This window comes from Phocoena sinus, chromosome 8, assembly GCF_008692025.1.
Source record: "Phocoena sinus isolate mPhoSin1 chromosome 8, mPhoSin1.pri, whole genome shotgun sequence".
NCBI classification, from domain to species: Eukaryota; Metazoa; Chordata; class Mammalia; order Artiodactyla; family Phocoenidae; genus Phocoena; species Phocoena sinus.
Window position 1 is genome coordinate 74,418,822 of NC_045770.1, and position 21,247 is coordinate 74,440,068.

Below are 21,247 nucleotides of genomic sequence, written 5' to 3' on the forward strand. Positions count from 1 at the left end.
TTATTGAATGGTATCACGCAAGTCATTTAACTTCTGTGAATATCTATCAATTGAGTATAGCAATGCCTGCCTTTTAGGGTTATTTCAAGGATTATAAAGTTTGTAAAGCTCTTGCATATAGTAGATAATCAAGGGCAGCTCTTAAAAGTTTTGAGGCTGTGTCTCTCTGTCTGAGTTTGAGGCTTACTGTCCTTGCCAAGTGGTCTTCTGTCATCTACTAGGACATCCTTCAGAGACTGTAGTTCATTGCTTCCCAAGGCTGTTCCTTATCTCTGTGTTTTCTGACTGCTAGAAAATTCTTACCTTGAGCTAAAAATACCTCCTTGTAACTTACACATGTTGGTATACGTTTTACCTCTTTTAGCTACATAGACCAAATGCAATCCCTCTTCCACGTGACAGTCCTCCAAATATTTGAAGACTGTCTTGCTTTCCCTTAATCTTTACTTTTTCAGGCTGAACATCCTCTGTTCCTTCAACCATTCATCACTTGACTTGGCTGACAAGGCCCTCACAATCCTGCTTGGTTCTTTCTAAAGTGTGTCTGTTTATCATCTGAGAAGTTCCTACGACTACATGTGATTATCTCTAGGCAGCTGGAATCAGATTAGAATGAGATAATTGTCTTCTTCTGGTACAGTTTAAGATGCTAACATCCTTTTTGGCAGCCTTAGCTTACTGTTGATCAAAACAGCTGTGTAGTTTTTCTCAATATGTATTTCTGTTAAACCTTAGATCTCACATTCTGTCTTTGGGAAGCACAGTCCCTAAGCATGGGATCTTTCATTTTTTGATGTGAAATTTCACCTTATTTGATTTGGCCCTAATTTCTGCCTATTAATATCTCTTTTAACCCTGGTGGTATTATCTTAAAATGTATTATGATTGAAACAGTCATACCAACTCCGTATTTTCCTGCAGATTCAGTAAGCACACTGCTATTACACTGTTGAATCATAGGTAACAATGCTAAATATGACAGAGCTGGGTGTCTGACCTGATCCACAATCAGCATGATCTTGGGATAGGCAGAGCATAAGGGTTAGTAAGAAGTTGTAGGACAGAGATGTTTGGGGCATAAAATATGGTTAAGAAAGGAAAGTACTGTTGGTATGGAGATCCCAATGAGGAGAGAGAAAAGAGTAAAATTTAATTGCCAGACAAGAAAAAGCATGCATCTGGCAAGTGTTTTCTAAGTGGATGAAGCAGGTCTTCATCCATCTTCTTGGGAAGACCTCTCTTTCTCTTGGAGGGTATTCATACCCTTCTCCGGCAAAGTCTCTTTGCTAATCTCATTTGAACCCTGCTGCCTTCTCTTTTACCACAACAAAGGCATCTCCATCCAGATTTCAATTTTGCCTTCTCTTTTTAGTTCGCATTTGTATTTGCTCTGCTGACAGCCGCTGCGAAACTGTTTAGAAACCTGCTGAGCCCTGCTACCGTCCTCCCTCCTGAGCTCTGCATGGATTTGGTTTAGAAGTCAATTCTTACATGTTGGTGCCATACTGTATTCACCTCTATAATCCATCTCCCCGATTACAGTCTGTACCTCCTGTACAATGCCAGAGGTGCTGTTTTCCCCTTGTCATTTGCTGAGTGTCATTGGTTTTGTTAAACAAATTGGTAGGAGGAGACCACAGAGCTCCCCTTTGGGGGTATTCCTTTCACGTCCTTCTGGTACAGCCCTGTGTGATGTGTCTTCCATGTTAGCAAATAATTACCAACAGCCAAGCAACCTGACACGGAAATTCAACAAAGTGTGCGTCGCTGGCAGACACTCTGGCCACAGTGAGTAAGCTTTGAGGAACTATTTTGTAGATTGCCATGACCTACGGAATGAATGCTGAACAGGGCCAAGAGCAATGCCAATGACGCCATAGGTGTCTTTTGTTTTTCTAGTGGTGATCAAGAACTTCGTGTTCTCACATTTCCCCTATGAAGCTGAGGGGGGAAGATTGCACGATGCCCCCTTTTAGCCTGAGTTCAAAAGAGGGAATTGCCTCTTGTGCAAGCTCCCCCGCCACCGTATTAGTGAGGGGAGATAGAATGGGAGTTGTCTTGTGTTCTCTAATAGGGAACTTTCTCTAAGGAGCACCTTGATATTCACTAGTGCTGGCTTAAAGGCAGTGAGGATGAGGCTCTCTGTCTAGCAAAGGAAGGTCATTGTAACTTTCCTCTTCAGGGAGTATGTGAACACTTCTCTTCAGTTCTCGGCAAAGCCTCAGATAAACCTCTTCATTTAGCGTCTCATTTGGGCTTCATATTGTCTTATTGAACAGCGGCATAATACATGTCAATTCACAAGGTTTACATTGGAAATTCATTCTTCTGTATAATTGGGAAAGGTACTGTGGAGTCCCTTCAGAGGCCTTTCTTCACCCAGGTAAATAAGAATCCAATATTCCTTCATAGGTAGTGCTGTTGAACCACTGCATTTCTTTGTGTTGAGCTCTGAGGGCTTTATCGGTTAACAGAAAATCTAGTTCTTCATAGAATATTGACTGGTCTTTAAGCAGATGGCATGCTTGCTAGGGAGGGCATTCTTAAAGTCATGAATAAAGAGAAGCTGTACCTTGTGAAGAAAATTCCTAACGGGAGCCCTTGATTCAGTGGCTGACTGTCATGAAGAGCATGACAGTTACTCTTTGCAGTATTCATTCCTCTTGAGCAGTTTTTATGTTTGACTGGATGTTTAATTTTTCATGCTATTGTATTAGAAATGAGTTACTTACACGTTAAAATACCGTTAGATACTAATGGCATGCAAAATTCCCATAATTCTCCCAATGCATCTTAATAGCCAGCATCTCATTTGAGTTCAAGGCCTAGAAACACGACTAAATGGGAATTGGGCTTTCTTTTTGGCCAAAAGAAAGGGTAGATTTTAGATGGTTATAGAGTAAATTTGTGTCAGATAGCCTATGGGCATATGATAAATTTGGGCTGATTATAATGCCATCAACTTAAGCAGTAAATCGTGCACTTGTCAAAAGGACTATGCTTGATCTGATTAATTTTCAAGTTGCTGACTATTTCTTTCTGAAATACATATATCTGGCTTTCCCGTTAGTGAGTTGTCTGCCTGACAGATTCAAACTTGCTATCCCTACCTCTTTTCTGGATGGAAAACAGTGAGACGGTTTTTTTTTTTTAATCTTGGTCTATTTTGGGGGGGGGGGGGCGGGAGGCTTCTTGTGTAAATCTCATGAGCTGGCGATGATAGAGGAAAACACTTGAAAAAAAGTTATCATGTCACTCATTTCATTGACTGCATTTTCCTCAGGAATAGCTGCGTAAAGTCTCAAGTTCAGCTGCCTGATTTCTTAGTTTGTGTCATTCATTTTTGGGAACTGTGCATCATAAAGTCTTAGCCATAATACTTTAGGGCTTGTGTAACTGTCTGTAGCCCTCTTATTCTGAACGTACTGCCTTCATTCATTCATTCAGTATATGGAGTGGGGCACCTACTTCGACTAGGCTCTCTATCCAGATGGTAGAGATACTGACATGAAAAAGATAGACGAGGTCCTTGCTTTCAAGATGCTTACTTCTGGTAGGAGGAGACAGTCCATCAGCAAAGAGCCAACTGTGGAGAGTCATGTGCTTTGATAAGGGTAAAACAAGCTACGTGATGAGTGGTTAGTTGCTACTTTATGTAGAATGGTCAGGGAAGGTGTTAGTGCAGGAGACAAGTGGGCAGGTGCAGGGATGTTGTTGCGAGGGTTTTATTTCCTCCATACTCAGCAGGTAATCAGTGTTGTAGCAGTCAGGGAAGTGCAGACACAACTTGAGTGTGAAAGTTGCTGGACCCAGGGGTACCAGGAAAGGCAATCGCTCCTTCCTTGCAGGGAGGTCTGGGAAAGCAGGTTCAGCCAGGACCAGAATTTTAGACTTCCAACAGTTAGTGGGAGGGTATAGAGTCATACGCTGATGTTCTAGAGAGTATGTCCAAATGGGCCATCCAAGTGGGCAGGGTCTCAGAGGTCGGTAAAGAACCAAAATACAGGGCAGTCAGAATACATAAAAAATAATATACATAAAAGGATAAATAAGGACGGCCTGAAGTAAGAACGTAGAAGGCTTTGGCTTACTGCTGACATTTTTGTTTCCCCAGAAGCCTTTTACATGGATTGGCTAAATCCAGTTAAGGTCCCAAATGGAGTAGGAAAGTGCCTAGTACTGGATTAGGCAGAAGTGTTAGGAGTAGTGTCTTGTCATATTTTACTCATATAAAAACCATGTATTTTGTTCTTGTTGTTCTTGGTTTGGTGATTGCGTGTTCAAACATACAGTCTGATATATTATAAAATATTTCTTATACCTCTTCCTTTTTCCTGAGTCCTTCTCCTGTCTAATGTTAGTTTATGATGAACTTTCAACAAAGTCAAGCTTTGTAAATGTCAAAGAATTACATATTTTGGAGGGATGTAAAAGATATTAAGATGTTTGCTTAATTTGCGTAGAAAAGTTTGTGACTTACGTCTTGAAAGAATTGAAAAAAGCTAATGAATGACATTTCAAAACTAACATAGTAAAAATCCTGGGCTTTTGGTATGTCATAGAAAATGTACTTTGTCCAAAAATTTTGTTTTAATCCTAGAAAATGTACTTTGTCCAAAAATTTTGTTTAATCCTAGAAAATGGACTTTGTCCCAAAATTTTGTTTTAATCCAAAGTTTCAAATCTAAGTAGGCTGTCAGTGTGCGCTCTAATCAGGTTAAACAGCAACAGAAGTTAATGCTGTTAATTCCTTTGTTTGTTCCTGTCACATAGTCACTTGTTCTGGCTTTAAATTTGTGGAAGTGTGGAAAGAAATTTAGGATTTAAAATTTTCAGTGTGGGAATTTATGACAAAATAGACACCAAATTCTGGCATTGTAACGTTGAAATCCCACACCCTCCCATGCGACAGTGATGTCATTCCCCTAAACTGTGTCCCAAAGCACAAGCAGGCACCTAAGATACTGATAATCCCATCTCAGTGGATTCGTTTGATGTGAGGTGCAGCCGGTGGGCTGAAATGTATCATGTGACCTGTGTAGCTCTGCATCCTTAGACACCTGTGAATTTTACAGACTGGCAGCACCTACTGTGTACCAAGGGCATTAAAACTATTCAAGCCTCACCACAGCCCATACAGTCAGCAGTAACGTCCCCGTTTTTTAATTTTTTTAATTTTGCTTGCATCGGGTCTTCATTGCTGTGCGCGGGCTTCCTCTAGTTGCGGCGAGCGGGGGCTGCTCTTCGTTCCGGTGCGCAGGCTTCTCATCGTGGTGGCTTCTCTTATTGCGGAGCACGGGCTCTAGGCGCGCGGGCTCCAGTAGTTGTGGCACGTGGGCTCAGTGGTTGTGGCTCGTGGGCTCTAGAGCACAGGCTCAGTAGTTGTGGTGCACGGGCTTAGTTGCTCTGCAGCATGTGGGATCTTCCCGAACCAGGGCTAGAACCCGTGTCCCCTGCACTGGCAGGCGGATTCTTAACACTGCACCACCAAGGAAGCCCATCCCTGTTTTTTAAATGAGAAAGCTGAGGTACAGAGAAATTAAATCACTTAATTAAGGTCATATAGCTAGTAGAATGCACAAATGGAATGTGAACCTAAATCTATTTTATCCCAAATTCATGTGTCTCTTGCTATACCACACGATCTCTGATACCTCTTGGCATTATAGGCGTGAATCTATAACTGTCACCTTTCTGTCTTTCGTTGGGGGTATACTTGTGAGGGTAAAGAATACTAGCGACAACTATGGAAAATCCTATCTCAGTTGGGTTGCCGTCCGGTTGGGTGTGTCTGGCTGGCAGGTGGCCTCCCACATCATCATTTAGGAATCCAGGCCCTGCCATCCTGTGACTCTGCCCACCTCTCAGCCCTTAGAGCCTTCTCTTGTCAGCTGAAAGAGACAATGTGAAAGGTGCTTGAGGGAGGTTTTCTGGGGCTAGGTCATGGCTAGCAGTGGTGCAGATCCCTTCCATTCACATTCCATGGCCACACCCAGAGGTGAAGGAGGCTGGAAACCTTGTAGCCACGTAGCAGTGTAGCAAGGAGGAAGAGAAAGTGGGTTCTGGGAGAGCTAACCGGTCCTGACCTTGTGCTTTGGCATGTGGTCTCGTTTCCCCTTTCTGTTCCTGATAAGTAAGTCAAGTTAGGAATTTTAATTTATTTGAGTGAATAGCACAGGCTTGGGGTCTGGGTTCAAATCCCAGCTCTGCCATTCACCAGCTGCCTAACCATGGACAAGTTATTTAACCCTGCCAAGCCAAGAATACCTGCCTGATGGTGGTATTGTGAGGATTAAGTAAATCAGTATAAGGAAAGTCCGTAGTACAAATGCTTGACACACTCGGTACCGTGTAAGTGCTGGCTGTTATGTGGGTGTGTCAGCCCTACTTCATTGTTTATTCATAACTCAGCTGTAGTGTCCCCTTCTTTGGAAAGTCTTCCTTTTCTGCTTTAAAAAAAAAAATCTTTATTGGAGTGTAATTGCTTTACAACGTTGTGTTAGTTTCTGCTGTATAACAAAGTGAATCAGCTATACGATATTTTATTTCTTCTCTGCTTCCGCAGATCCTTGCACTTACTGCACTGAATTGTAAGGTGTGTGTGGCTGTGTTGTCTGTCTGGCTCAGGCATTTCACCTGAGGGCAGGAACTTGGCTGTGCTAACTTCGCCTGTGTGTCCCCATAGCCAGCAGAGTGTCACACACATTGTAGACAGTCAGATGTTTCCTGACGGGAAGGAAACCTCATTAACCAGAAGAGTAGAATATCAGAATACGGTATTCGATTTCCTGACCATGCTGGAAGCCAAGGAGCTCATGTATTAGCTTTGACTTTTCATTTCAGTTGGTTTGGGCAATACTACACTTAAGTGACAGATCATTGTGCCCTCCTGGCTTATTTGCATGAGCCAGTCCAGCTCAGGGATCAGCAGCTCTTTTGCCAAGATTCTGATTGTATTTGGTATGTTGGTGTCATAACTCCCCCTGTACGAGGGTGAGGTTAGGGATGTGGTAATCCTGTTTCTTAGTTTATGAGGTATTATCAGCACTAATCCATGCAATCTTCCCTCCCCTCCCTCCCTTCCTCCCTCCCTTCCTCCTTCCTTCCCTCCCTCCTTCCCTCCTTCCCTCCTTCCCTCCTTCCCTCCTTCCCTCCCTCCCTTCCTTCCTTCCTTCCTCACTTTCCCCCTCTCCTCCTCTCCCCATCTCCCTCCCTTCCTTCCTTTCACTCCCCTCCCCCCCAACCATTCCCATTCCTTTAGGAAAACACTCATATACCATATGTGACTCTTAAAGTTTGTGTATATCTTTGGCTAATCGATAAAATAGTTTTGCATGTATGTAGTTTTAATTTACATAATTGTAGACCTTTTTAGCTTTTTCACTCTATTTTTAAAACTTCTTAGCTTAATATAATTTTAATCCTACAGGAAAATTGAGAATGGTCCAAAAAACAATCATAAACTCTTTGCTCAGATTCTGCTCTCTCAAAGTAATAATGTGTGTTTACATATGTATGTATTTATAGTGTGTATATACACATTGTTATTTTGAACTCTTTGAGAGTAAGTTGCAAATCTCATGACCCTCTACGCCTAAATACTACAGTACGTATTTCCTAAGAACAAGACATTTAAATAAACACTATCCACATTCTCAAAATCAGGAAATTGAACACCAGTCCAATACTATGTTGTAATCTACGGTTTCTATTCAAATTTCACCAGTTTTCTACTAATGTCCTTTATGAGATTTTCTTTTTTCCTGCCCCCAGATCCAGTCCAGGATTCTGCACTTAGTAAACATGAGAGAAAGGCCTCCTTTGCTCATTGGAGCTCACATTCTAGCATATTGAAAACCAAAAAGAAAGCATTTGAATGGAAAGCTCCTCTCACTCTGATAGATGCAAATGTTTTAAAATGAAGGTGAAGATAAATAGTTTGACAGCATTTTCAATTTTTTAGTGAAATGAACTCCTAGAAAATTATGCTTCTGCCTCTTCCCCTAGATAGCGATTTCCGATTCTCTCTGGCCTCCTCTGAAATTCACCAGCGTTGAACATAAGTTTTGCATCGTTATCTCCATAGTGCATAAATAATTTTGCATTCTACTTTCCTCTGGTGAAAATTATTTTGTATATATTTTCCTATATTTCATAACCTGCATATTTAATCACTCTTAATGTCTAGTAAATTCTGTCAAGCTGAACTACTGTAACGTATGTGTTTCTCTTTTGTTGTAAATTTGGCTTGTTTCTAGTTTTTCACTAATATTAGAAAAAACTTTTAAGGAAGTATATAGCATCTTCTTGTATTAAAGCAGTTTTGACAAATTGTTTCATTTAAAATGTTTCCTTCTAACATACAGAAAGAAAGGTTGCATTTTTGCGGAGAAAACACAGGCTGTCTTTTTCAGGAAAACTTATTTTTCCTTGATTATGTTTCGAGCCTCCATTTATAATGGAAAGGTAATTAATAGAGAGGGATCTGATATACTTAGATCTTTGTCAGTTGAATACTTTGCATGTATTGTTAGGAAACAGCATGTTTCCAGTGGGGAATAGGAGAGTAATGTATGATGTGGCTGAGATACAAGACTGCAGTGTGATAGTTCCCAGCTGCAACGGCCTTGCAGTCATTCACTGGCTTTGACACAACCGGACAATCCTTCAGGTCTTCCGCACTTTGCTACTGAGAGCTGCTGGAGGGATCCATCACCCTCTGCCAGGAGGCAGTCAGCTGCATCCCAGCTGGGAGGATTGATGAGCTGTTAGACCTCTGGACCTACCTGGGGGATGATTCTCCCCACGGCTGCTCCAAGTAAGGACAGAGGAATGAATGGAATGGACAGGGCCATCATGAGGAATGGAAATTCACAGATGGTCCCTATATCTCACCCCATTCAGAATCTTCTGAGCGCCTAAGGAGACAAGTTCAGTTCTTAGGCAAGCTCTTCCTTTCCCTTCTCAGTACTCAGGTGCTGGAAGGTACTTGCCAGGGGTGAGGCGGAGGCCTGTGATCAGCTGGTTGGTTACAGAGACTGTTTCTAAATTTCAAGATTTGTAACTGACTAACGTGGGGCTTGGGAGGGCAGAGCAACTGAGACAATTCAATTGAATTGCTCAACAGAGTAATTCAGTTGTTCAGTAGGTTTTATCAGTGCTTTCAAAGATCCTGGGACTGTTGCCTTCTCTGTATTAGTTATATGTCTTACTCTGTCATATGAAGGTTTTCTTCACGTACAGAATTTTATCTTTTACTCTATGAGGCGGGACTTTGTACGTCTGGTTTATTGCTCTGTCTCCTGTTGTCTTGTATGGAGCTTGGAGCATAAAGAAATGCTCAATAAATATTTGTTCATTGGATGATGACTTCAGTTACTTGATTTTGTACACTAGGCACATTATTACGTGTGCAGCTGCTACTCAGTTATTTAGAGGGGGATAGGAGGTTACTGTAGAAATGAGTAGCAGCTGAATAAAGCAGTCAGGGAGTAGTAGAGCACAAAGGAGAGTACGTGGGCTTTGCAGCCAGACAGGTGGAAATTCTCATCCCAACTTTACTGTTCCCTGGCTGTCTTGGTTGACCCATTTACGGTCCCTGAACCTCAGCTTTCTCACCTGTAACGTGGACAAAACCACTTTTCTCACAGAGTTTGTATGAAATTCGTTGCTCAGAATAGACACTCAAAAGTGTTACCCTTTTCCTTCTTCCCCTGCCAAAAGGGCAAAGATAGAAAGCCAGGAGGGGCCCAGATAATGTGTCTAAGTGTTGTCAGGAAACAGATCTCTGTTTATGTTACCTGTCATCTAAAATGTGCCACGTATTGGCTTCATCTCTCTATACCAGCTGCTAATGCCATGAGTACTTCAAACAGTGTGCATGTACCTTTTGGTTTCGCTTTGAGTCTCTTTATTAGTAACTGTGTTCTTTGCCCTTATAGGATTTATGAACGTGTGATAGACCCTCCTGAGACCAACCTTCCCCCAGGAAGCAATTTATGGCTTGGTCAGCGCAACCAGAAGCATGGTTTATTCAAAGTAAGCATTACTTTCTACTTTTGCTTTTCTATGTGCTTGATGTGAATTTAATCATTTAATTGTCACAACAGTTCTCTGACGTAGGTGTTTTGAGACTAGACAGAGAGTTCAGTGACTTGCCCAAGGTCACACACTTCACTCTACTGCCAGATATGGATGATCCAGAATGTAAATAATCCTCAAACTGTTTCTTATTGCCCTACTTCTGGGAGATTTAAGGTAATCTTCAAATTGGTTTTCATTGTCAGAACCTGTTAATTCAGTTTTGGGTGGATGTCTAGTCTAGATAAGCAATAAGAAATGACTCAACTTCCATGAGCTTTGGTTTTCCTGTCTATAAAGAGGGTAATATTCGGTTGGCCAAAAAGTTCGTTCAAGTTTTCCCATAAGGTGTTCTGGAAAAACCCTGAACGCACTTTTTGGCCAACCCAATACAATAACTGCATTCGTAGAAACATGAGGATTCAGTGATAAAGTGAATTGAAAAAGTTAAAAACATCATGAAATTTAAAGATTGTCTTGTTCTTCGATAGAATGGCAGAATTTTGCTTCTGGCAGTATGGTCGACTAGATATTTTAAAAATCCTCTTGCTTCAAAATGTCTGTAAATGCTGGATAAAACAACAGAAATCTTTTATGATTTGTCATTGCACTTACAATAAGGTATATCCTTAGAGGCTAAATACATGAAGGGAAGTGAAAACCAGAGGGATGTAGGCCAATATCAGGAAGTTATTTAAGTTTATTCCTTTTCTTTCTTTTAATCTATTTCTCTATTCCAACTTTATTGAGATATCAATGACATATAACATTATGTGTGTTTAAGGTATACAACAGTGCGACACACTTGATATATTGCAAAATGATTTCTACCCTAATGTTAGCTAACATCTCCATCATATCATATAATTATCATTTCTTTTTTGTGGTGAGAACATTTAAGATCTACTCTCTTAGCAGCTTTCAATTATATAATACAGTATTATTAGCTATAATCACCATGCTGTACATTAGATCCCCAGAACTTATTCATATTATAACTGGAAGCTGGTACTCTTTGACCAACATCTTCCCATTTCCCCCACTCCCTCTAAACCCTGGCAATCATCATTCTACTCTCTGTTTCTATGAGTCAGGTTTTTAGATTCCACATACAAGTGATATTATACATTATTTCTCTCTGGTTTGTTTCACTTTGCATAATGCCCTCAAGGTCCATCCATGTTGCAAATGGCAGGATTTTTTTCTTTCTCATGGTTGAGTAATATTCCACTCTGTGTGTGTGTGTGTGTGTGTGTGTGTATGTGTGTGTACACACATAGACATACCATATCTTCTTTATCCATTTATCTGTTTACAGACACTTAGGTTGTTTCCATATTTTGGTTATTATGAATAATGCTGCAGTGAACATGGGGCTGCAGATATCTTTATGAGGTAGTGATTTCATTTCCTTTGGATATATACCCCAAATTTTGTGGAAGCCACCCAGAAGTGGGCTTGCTGGATCATATGGCTGTTCTATTTTCAACTTTTTGGGAAACCTCTATGTTGCTTTCCATAGTGGCGGTGCCAATTTACATTTCTATCAATAGTGCACAAGGTTCCCCTTTTCTCTAATCCTCTCCAACACTCATTATTTCTTGTCTTTTTGATGATAGGCATTTTAAAAGGTATAATGTGATATCTCATAATGGTTTTTTATTTGCGTTTTTTGATGATTAGTGATGCTGAGCACCTTTTCATGTACCTTTTGGCTCTTTGCATGTCTTCTTTGGAAAAATGTCTCTTCAATTCCTCCGCCCATTTTAAAATCAGACTTTATCTTGCTATTGCATTGTATGAGTTTTTTGTATATTTTGGATATTAACTCCTTATCAGGCATATGGTTTGCAAATATTAGTTGACTATATAGCCAAGGATTTATTTTTGGGTTTTCAATTCTGTTCCGTTGGTCTATGTGTCTTTTTTTTTTTGTGCTAGTATCATACTGTTTTGATTACTATAGCTTTGTAGTACAGTTTGAAATCCAGAAGTGTGATGCCTCCAGCTTTGTTGTTCTTTCTCAGGATTACTTTTGCTATTTGGGGTCTTCTGTGATTTTATACAAATTTTAGGGTTTTTTTCCCAATATCTGTGAAAAATGCCATTTGAATTTTGAAAAGAATTGCATTGAATCTACAGATTGCTTTGGGTAGTGTGAACACTTTAACAGTAATAATTCTTCTGATCCATGAACATATGGGATATCTTTCCATTTGTTTGTGTCTTCTTCAGTTTTTTTATTTATTTATTTATTTATTTTTTTTGCGGTACGCGGGCCTCTCACCGCTGTGGCCTCTCCTGCCGCGGAGCACAGTCTACGGACGCGCAGGCTCAGCGGCCATGGCTCACGGGCCCAGCCGCTCCGCGGCATGTGGGATCCTCCCGGACCGGGGCACGAACCCGTGTCCCCTGCATCGGCAGGCGGACTCTCAACCACTGCGCCACCAGGGAAGCCCTCTTCTTCAGTTTTTAATCAAAGTCTTGTAGTTTTTCAGTATACAGATCTTTCATCTCCTTGGTTAAATTTATCCCTAAGTATTTTATTATTTTTGATGCTATTGTCAATGAAATTGTTTTATTTCTTCTTTGGATATTTTGTTGTTAGTGTATGTAAATGCAACTGATTTATATATTTTGATTATGTACCCTGCAAGTTTACTGACTTCACTGATTTGTTATAAAAGTTTTTTGGTGGAGTCTTTAGGATTTTCTGTGTATAAGATCATATCTGCAAGCAAAGACATTTTTACTTCTTCCTTTCTAATTCGGAAACCTTTTTTTTTTTTTCTTTTTCGTGCCTGATTGCTCTGTCTAGGACTTGTAGTACTATGTTGACTTAAGAGTGGTGAGAGTGTTTTCTGATCTTAGAAGAAGAGCTTTCAACCATTCACTGTTGAGTATGATGTTAGCTGTGGGCTTGTCATATATGGCCTTTATTATGTTGAAATGTGTTCCTTCTATGCCCAACTTGGGTGTTTTTTTTGCGGTACGCGGGCCTCTCACTGTTGTGGCCTCTCCCGTTGTGGAACACAGGCTCCGGACGCGCAGGCTCAGTGGCCATGGCTCATGGGCCCAGCCGCTTTGCGGCATGTGGGATCCTCCCGGACCAGGGCACGAACCAGTGTCCCCTGCATCGGCAGGCGGACCCTCAACCACTGCGCCACCAGGGAAGCCCAACTTGGGTGTTTTTATCATGAAAGGATACTGCATTTTGTCAGATGTTTTTTGACAGAGCATCTACTGATATGATCATGATTTTTATCTTCCATTCTATTAATGTGGTGTATCACATTTATTGATTTGCATATGTTGAATCATCCTTGCATCCCAGGGATAAATCTCACTTGATCATGGTGTATGTTCCTTTAATGTACTCTTTAATTTGGTTTGCTAATATTTTGAGAATTTTTGCATCTATATTTATCAAAGATACTGGTCTGTAGTTTTCTTTTTCTGTAGTGTACTTACCTGGCTTTAGTATCAGGCTAATGCTGGCCTTGAAAAATAAGTTTGGGAGTGTTCCTGCCTCTTCAGTTTCTTGAAAAAGTTTGAGAAGGATTGACATTAATTCTTTAAGTGTTTGGTAGAATTCACCAGTGAAACCACCTGGTCCTGGGCTTTTCTTTCCTTTTCCTTTTTTAAAAATTAAGGTATAATTTATATACAATAAAATTCTCCTCTTTAAATGTACGATTCTGTACGTTTTGGAAAATCTATGCAGTCATGTAACTACCATCAAGATAAAAGATTGTTCCATAACCTCCAAAAATTCCCCTGTGCTGCACTTTATTCAAGTCTTCTCCTCATCCTAAACGTCTAGCAACCACTGATTTGTTGTCTGGCCCTATAGTTTTGCCTTTCCCAGAATGCATTGTAAATGGAACCATTTATGTAAGTAGGCATATATGTTGAGGTTCATCCATGTTGTTGTGTATATCAGGGATTCATTCTTTTCTATTGCTGAGTAACATTCCAATTCTGTTGTATGGATATACTACAACTTGTTTATTCATTCCTTAGTTGATGAACATTTAGGTTGTTTTGAGTTTTTAGCATTTATGAATAAAGCTATTAACACATTTGCATACAGGCTTTGGTATAAACAAAAGTTTTCATTTTTAGTTGGGTAAATATGTCAGAGTGGGATTGCTGGGCCGTATATTAAGTGTATGTTTAACTTCATAAAAAATGCCATTGAATTTTTCAAAGTGGCTCTACTATTTTACACTCTCATTAGCAATGTATAAAAGTTCCAGTTAGAGCCTTAAATTCAACATTCTGTGTGGGATGGAGAGAATGGCTTAGATTCCATGCAAGCTTAGAAGTTGGGACAGAAACTTCTGAAATAAAGCCATGATTCAGAAGACCACCCCTCCAGTGAAAGGGTAGGCAGAAGTAGGCTACTACTTAGCAAAGGGAGGCAGTCCATTGACTAGCTTTTCTCTGCTTTATCTCCACACACACAAAAAATAGTTCCCTGATAAGAATTTGAAACCACAGCTCTTGACATCAAACAGATGTAAAATTTGGATTTATATACTCATGAAGCTCAAACTATCTTAATGTGATCCTGGGTTGGGCACCTTGGGATTCTTAATGAAGAAAATACAAATCATCTTTGGGAAAATCACTTTTCATGCAAACTTCACAAGATTACTACAGATTAAGTTCATGCAAATCTGAGTTTTTAGCCATCATGAGTAAGAATGGGAAGACACAACAAACTTCCCAATTATCCCTCAAAGGGCTGTAGAAATTGGAATTACAAGATAAAGAATTTTTTAAATCCCTATACTTAAAGTGTTTAAAGAAGCAAAATAACAAATTAAAAAAAATGCATGATGACTAGAGATGATAAATATGACCAGGGAGATTTGAGTCAAAAGTTACTTCCAGAAACGGGCTTCCCTGGTGGCACAGTGGTTGAGAGTCCGCCTGCCGATGCAGGGGACACGGGTTCGTGCCCCGGTCTGGGATGATCCCACGTGCCGCGGAGCGGCTGGGCCCGTGAGCCATGGCCGCTGAGCCTGTGCAACGGGAGAGGCCACAACAGTGAGAGGCCCGCGTACCGCTGTGCTCCGCAACAGGAGAGGCCACAACAGTGAGAGGCCCGCGTACCGCAAAAAAAAAAAAAAAAAAGTTACTTCCAGAAATGAAAAATATAGTTATTGAAGTGAAAAAACTCAGTGAATCTGCTAAACAGTAAATTAGACACAGGTAGGGAGAGCATTTGTGAAATGGAAAATATTGTCAAATGATTACCTTAATTGTAGTGCACGGATAGAGGAAAATAGGAAAGGTTAAGATGTAGGGAAGATGCATATATATGGAAAAAAATTTTATGTATGTGTTTTGCTGATATGTATTTAGTGTGTGTATGTATGTATATGCTTCCATAAATATTTAAAAATTCCAAAAGATAATGGGAGAAAGGGGTTATGGGCACTATTAGAAGTATGATGGCTAAGGATTCTCTAAAGTTGATAAGACATCAATTCTTATTACACAAAAGAGTGCAGTCAAAGTGTAAGCTCTTGCTGTCAAAAAGTCACTTAGAAAACTTAGAAGCTTAAACTATAGCTATTTTATTATTTTAAAAAATTATTTATTTATTTATTTTTGGCTTTGTTGGGTCTTCATTGCTGCGCGCGGGCTTTCTCTAGTTGCGGCCGAGGGCTACTCTTCGTTGTGGTGTGTGGGCTTCCCGCTGCGGTGGCTTCTCTTGTTGCGGAACACGGGCTCTAGGCGCGCGGGCTTCAGTAGTTGTGGTGCACGGGCGTAGTTGCTTGGCGGCATGTGGGATTTTCCCGGACCAGGGCTCAAACCCGTGTCCCCTGCATTGGGAGGTGGATTCTTAACCATTGCGCCACCAGGGAAGTCCCTAGCCTTTTTATTTAGCTCATAATTCTTTGGGTTAATGGGATGACCTTTCTGGCTTGGTCTGGGTACGCTGGTATCTACTGGGCTCTCTGATATGTCTGTTGTCATTTGGTTGGTCAGTAGGTGGCTTCTTCACATCTCTGGTGGTAGATCGGCTGTTGACTGGTATACTGCAGTTCTTCCCCATGTGTGGAGTCTGCTCAGGCTTATCCACGTGGCAGTCTTGAGTTTCCAAGTGTAAGAAAAAGAGGAAGCCTTACAGCACTAGTGCATTTCAAGGCTCTCTTTGCTTGATCGCATTTGCTAATAATTTATTGCCCAGAGCAAGTCATATGATGAAAGCCAGGAGTGAGGGGTAAATAAATAGACTTCATCTCTCGTAGGACTATTCTGCAATATAACATTGCAAGGATATGGATGCAAGGAAGGGAAGAGTTTAACATTTTGATAATCTATTACACAAATGATGATAACTAGAAAGCCACACCTAGACATATTAGCAGAATAGCAGAACCCCAAGGTCACAGAGAACATCTTAAAAGTAGCCAGTGATAAAAGGCAACTTCTTCAGAAAAGAATAACTTAGACTGAATATCTGGAAGTCTGAGCAAGAAAAAATGGGAGAAGGTATGAAAACCAATATAAATAATAAAAGCACACAAAAATCACTGCAAAAATTAAAACAATGGTAATTAATTATTAACAATTTTGTGCCAATAAAATAGAAAACGACTGAAAAATGAACAATTTCTTAAAACTATATAAATTATCAAAATGGACTTAAGTGCAAAACCCAGGTAGTCTTAGAATCATTAATGTATCATCAGGAATTCATGATTCGAAATCTGTTGTATCAGTTGGCTTTTGATGCATAGCAAATCAACTCAAACCTTACTGGTTTGAAACAGCAACCATTTCTGTAGCTCAGAATTTTGTGAGTTGGCGTTTTGGGCTGGGCTTTGCTAAATTGTTCTTATGTTCTCAGTGGGTTTAATCATGCATCTTTGGTTAGCTCCTAGGTTTTCTGGGGGCTGGCTGTACTAGAATGGCCGTTAGTTTGATGGCTCATCTCTGCTTCATGTGATCTCTCATTTTCTACCAGTCTAGCCCAAGCTTGTTTACATGGTGGCTGATCAGGGTTTCTAGAGCTGGAGCAGATGTGGGAATGGCCTTTTGAAGCCTATGCTTGAAACTTGCACATTATTTTTGCTGCATTATTTTGGCGAAAGCAAGTTACAAGGCCAGATTCCAAGGGTCTGGGAAATTGACTCCACCTTTTGGTGGGATACAAATTCCCATTACACAGGGCACGGACCCAGAAAAGAGCAAAGGACTGTGACCGTTTTTTTAGTCTACAGTGTCTTTCCACCAAATAACTGCTGGGTTCAGACGGTTTTACAGGCAAGTTCTATTACATCCAAGGAAACCATTCCAATCTTACATAAACTCTTCCAGAGAAGAGAATAAATGAGAACACTCATTTATGAAGATAAGGTTACCTTGATTCCTAAACTAGTCAAGGACTGTATAAGAAAGGAATTGTATAATACAAGGCAATTTACTTTTGAACACAGATTAGATTAAAAATGTAAACAAAATATTAGCAAACTGAATCTAGCAGAGTGTGTGTGTGTGCATGAGAGAGAGCGAGAGACCCAGTTGTTGGTTATTTCAACAATATAAATTTGTTTTTATCACCAAAACATTTATTAACATAACTCAACACATGAAACAAAGGAGAAAAAAATACTGTGGTCATCTCAAGAGGCAGAAAAGCACTACATAAAATTCAGTCCTGACTCATGACAAAAAAAGTTCTTAGCAAAATAGGAATAGAAGGAAACTTCATTAAACTGATAAAAAGTACATAAGAAAACATACATAGAAACATCGTACTTATGGTTTAAATATTAAGAGAATTCCTGTTAAAGTCAGGAATCATACAGGCCATCCCTATTACCGTGTTTCTTTTCGACACTATACTGTAGATTCTTACCAGCAAAGTAAATTAAAACCTTAAGGATTATGAAAAAGAAAAATATAATTATTCATGAATTATATAATTGTCTACAAAAAAATTGGACTCGTGAATTATTAGAATGACCAAGAGAGTTCAGAAGGACTGTTGGACGCTTTTTGTGCGAACAAAAGTTTTCATTTCATTTGCATAAATACAAAATCGAAAAACAAAATCAATTGCATTGCTGAACAAAAGTAGCAACAGTAGCAATAACAAAGATACAGTTAAATATAATATTTTGTTTATAATATAAAATGTGTAAGTACTTAAGTACAAAATCAAATATATACAAGACAGTTAGGAAGCAAATTGTAGAATTCTATTAAAAACGATATTAAAGAACACCTAAATGGGAAGAAATATACCATGTTCTTGGAGAAGGAGGCTTAAAGCAGTAAAGTCAGTTTTTCTCAAATTCATCTCTAGATTCTGGGAACCTGGAGTAAATTCCCAACAGGATTTTTTTTTTTTTTTTTTTTGGGTGCAATCTACAAGCCGATTCTAAAATTCTAATGGAAGATGAAAGAACAAGAATAATGAAGACAATTCTGAAGAAGAAAATGGGAGAGGGACTTGGCTTTTTCAGAAACAAAGGCTTATTATAAGGTTATAGGAATCTTTTTTTTTTTTTTTTTTTTTTTTTTTTTCGGTACGCGGGTCTCTCACTGTTGCGGAGCACAGGCTCCGGACGCGCAGGCTCAGCCGCTCCGCGGCATGTGGGATCCTCCCAGACCGGGGCATGAACCCGTGTCCCCTGCATCGGCAGGCAGACTCTCAACCACTGCGCCACCAGGGAAGCCCTAGGTTATAGGAATCTTATAATGTCATATTGATGCAAGAATTGGCACAAGCATCAATAGAACAGAATGGAGAAGCCAGAAGGATACCCTTCCATTACATGTGGCAACTTGGAAACTTGAAGTGGCATTCCCGATCAATGGGGAAAAGACATATTCATTGATAAATGGTTAGGAAAATCAGTTATTTAAATATTTCATATATATATTAATTGATGTAATTGATTTTTGTGTATGGTGACAGGAAAAGCTTTAAATATGTATTTGCACACCATATGCACAAAATTTACAAATACAGTTGATTTAAAAGCTAAATGTTAAAGCAAAACTTTGCAAGTTTTAGAAGACAATGTAGGAGCATATCTTCATGTTCTTCGAGAAAAATTTCTTAAGCTTAAAAAATAATCTTTAAAGGAAATATTGATAAGTTTAATATGTAGAATAAAAAGATCTCATCACAGATGATCTTGACAACAAGATCAGTTGACAAAGACATAGTATCCATTAAAGAAATGCTATAAATCGATAAGGAATATTCTTATAACTCAATAAAAATTCTGGCAAAAGATACGAAAAGGCAGTTCCCCAAAGTGGAAACGTGAATAGCCAATGAATGTACTAAAAGGATTGCCATTTCAATAGCTATCTTGGAAATGCAAATTAAAACCATTGGTAGATACAATTTCTTAGCCATCAGCCTGACAAAAATCAAAAAAAAAAAAAAAAAAAAAAAAAAACCAGCAAAAAACCTGACAATGCTAAGTGTGAGGGAGACAGTTGGGAACAGGACACATACTCATTGTAGTGGAAACTTGCATTGGTAGAATACTAAGGAGAACAATTAGGGAGATTTTGTATAAAGTTGAAGATGTGTGTACCTTATGATATAGGAACCCAACTTACAGGTATAAACACTGAAGAAACTCCTTTCTACGTTTCTTCATTGAAGAAACTCATGTACCCAAGAAGATATGTACAGACATTATCACAGGAACAATTTCTTTCTTTTGTAATTTCAAAAATTTGGGAAAAAACTATCACTGGGAGAAGGTTTAAATTGTGGTAAATATTAAAATCATAGCACTTGAATAAAAAGAATTGCAAACATAATGTTGAATGAAAAAGCAGGAGAACATTATGGTATTAAATCATTTGTATGTTGTGTAAAAATCAAAACAATCCAATTTATTGCTTATTTATGCATTCACATGTAAAAAGGTAAATGCATGGGAATGATAAGCACTAAATTCAGACTAGTTTAACTTCTAAGAGGAATAAATGGGGATTTTATTAGAGATGGGTACCCATAAGTCTTCAACTATAGTGGTAACATTTTATTTAAGGTGGGTGGGAAATTCACAGGTATTTGCTGTAGTTTGGTTTCAACCCTTTTGTACATCATAAATATTTGAAATTAAAAATCATGACATAGGGCTTCCCTGGTGGCGCAGTGGTTGAGAGTCCGCCTGCCGATGCAGGGGACATGGGTTCGTGCCCCGATCCGGGAAGATCCCACATGCCGTGGAGCGGCTGGGCCGGTAAGCCATGGCCGCTGAGCCTGCACGTCTGGAGCCTGTGCTCCGCAATGGGAGAGGCCGCGATAGTGAGAGGCCCGCGTACTGCAAAAAAAAAAAAAAATCATGACATAAATTTTCAGGGTGATAATTCACATATGTATGTGTATAAATATGTACATATATCTATATCCATAAAGGTGATTTTTCTCATGTCCTGTGATTTTCCACATGTCCAAGAATCATCAGAAATTTGTCTCTCTGTTCCAAACTGGCTCTCACTCATGCTATTTCTTGTTTTGTAGCTAGTTACCCACTGGTGAAGCTACACTTTTCTTAGGGGTCTTACGTCTGTAGTGAAGGGCAGCAACTGGTCCCCAGTCATGGAAAGACATCAGAATCAGATGGGAAGAGTTTACAATTCAAATTTCTATGCCTACCTAGACCCACTTGTTGAGAATCTGAACTGTAGGGTTTGATTTATATATTTTTAAAAGGGCTCTCTCACTGGTTTTGATCTGTAGATTTGAAGGCTCAAATTTGAGTGCACTGACGTAGGTGATGTGTGTTGATGGTCTAGATTAGTGTTTCACCTTGGTCTCTATAAAGATCTCACAAAATATAAGATATAGCCAATAATTAGCTTCTGCTTTAGTGTCTTTAGATTAGTGTCTCTCCAGCTTTAGACTGCATCTGAATCTCCAAGAGGGATTGTTAGAAGACAGGTAGCTGGATGTCAATAAACAGTGGAGTAGGCAGCTCCAAGTTTCTTTACTTCCACAGAAACATCAAAAAGCAAGCAGAAGTTGTTAGAACCAACTTTGTCAGAATTTTGGCAAACATTAAATGTTTGTAGCAACCAAGTTAATTTTGAATCAAGAAAAAGGCAACATCAAAATAGCAGGAAAGCTTTATGGCATTTTTACTTGCCCTCGCCCCACACGAGCTACAGC

General features: G+C 39.5%; 1 protein-coding gene across 1 annotated transcript in view; it reads left to right on the forward strand.

Annotated features, from left to right (window-relative positions):
• The window catches only part of NELL1 (neural EGFL like 1), an 891,542-nt gene that overhangs the window by 156,014 nt on the left and 714,281 nt on the right, over nucleotides 1-21,247 (forward strand). The window contains 1 exon segment of the mRNA XM_032640327.1: nucleotides 9,942-10,038. Coding sequence (XP_032496218.1) covers nucleotides 9,942-10,038 — 97 coding nt within the window.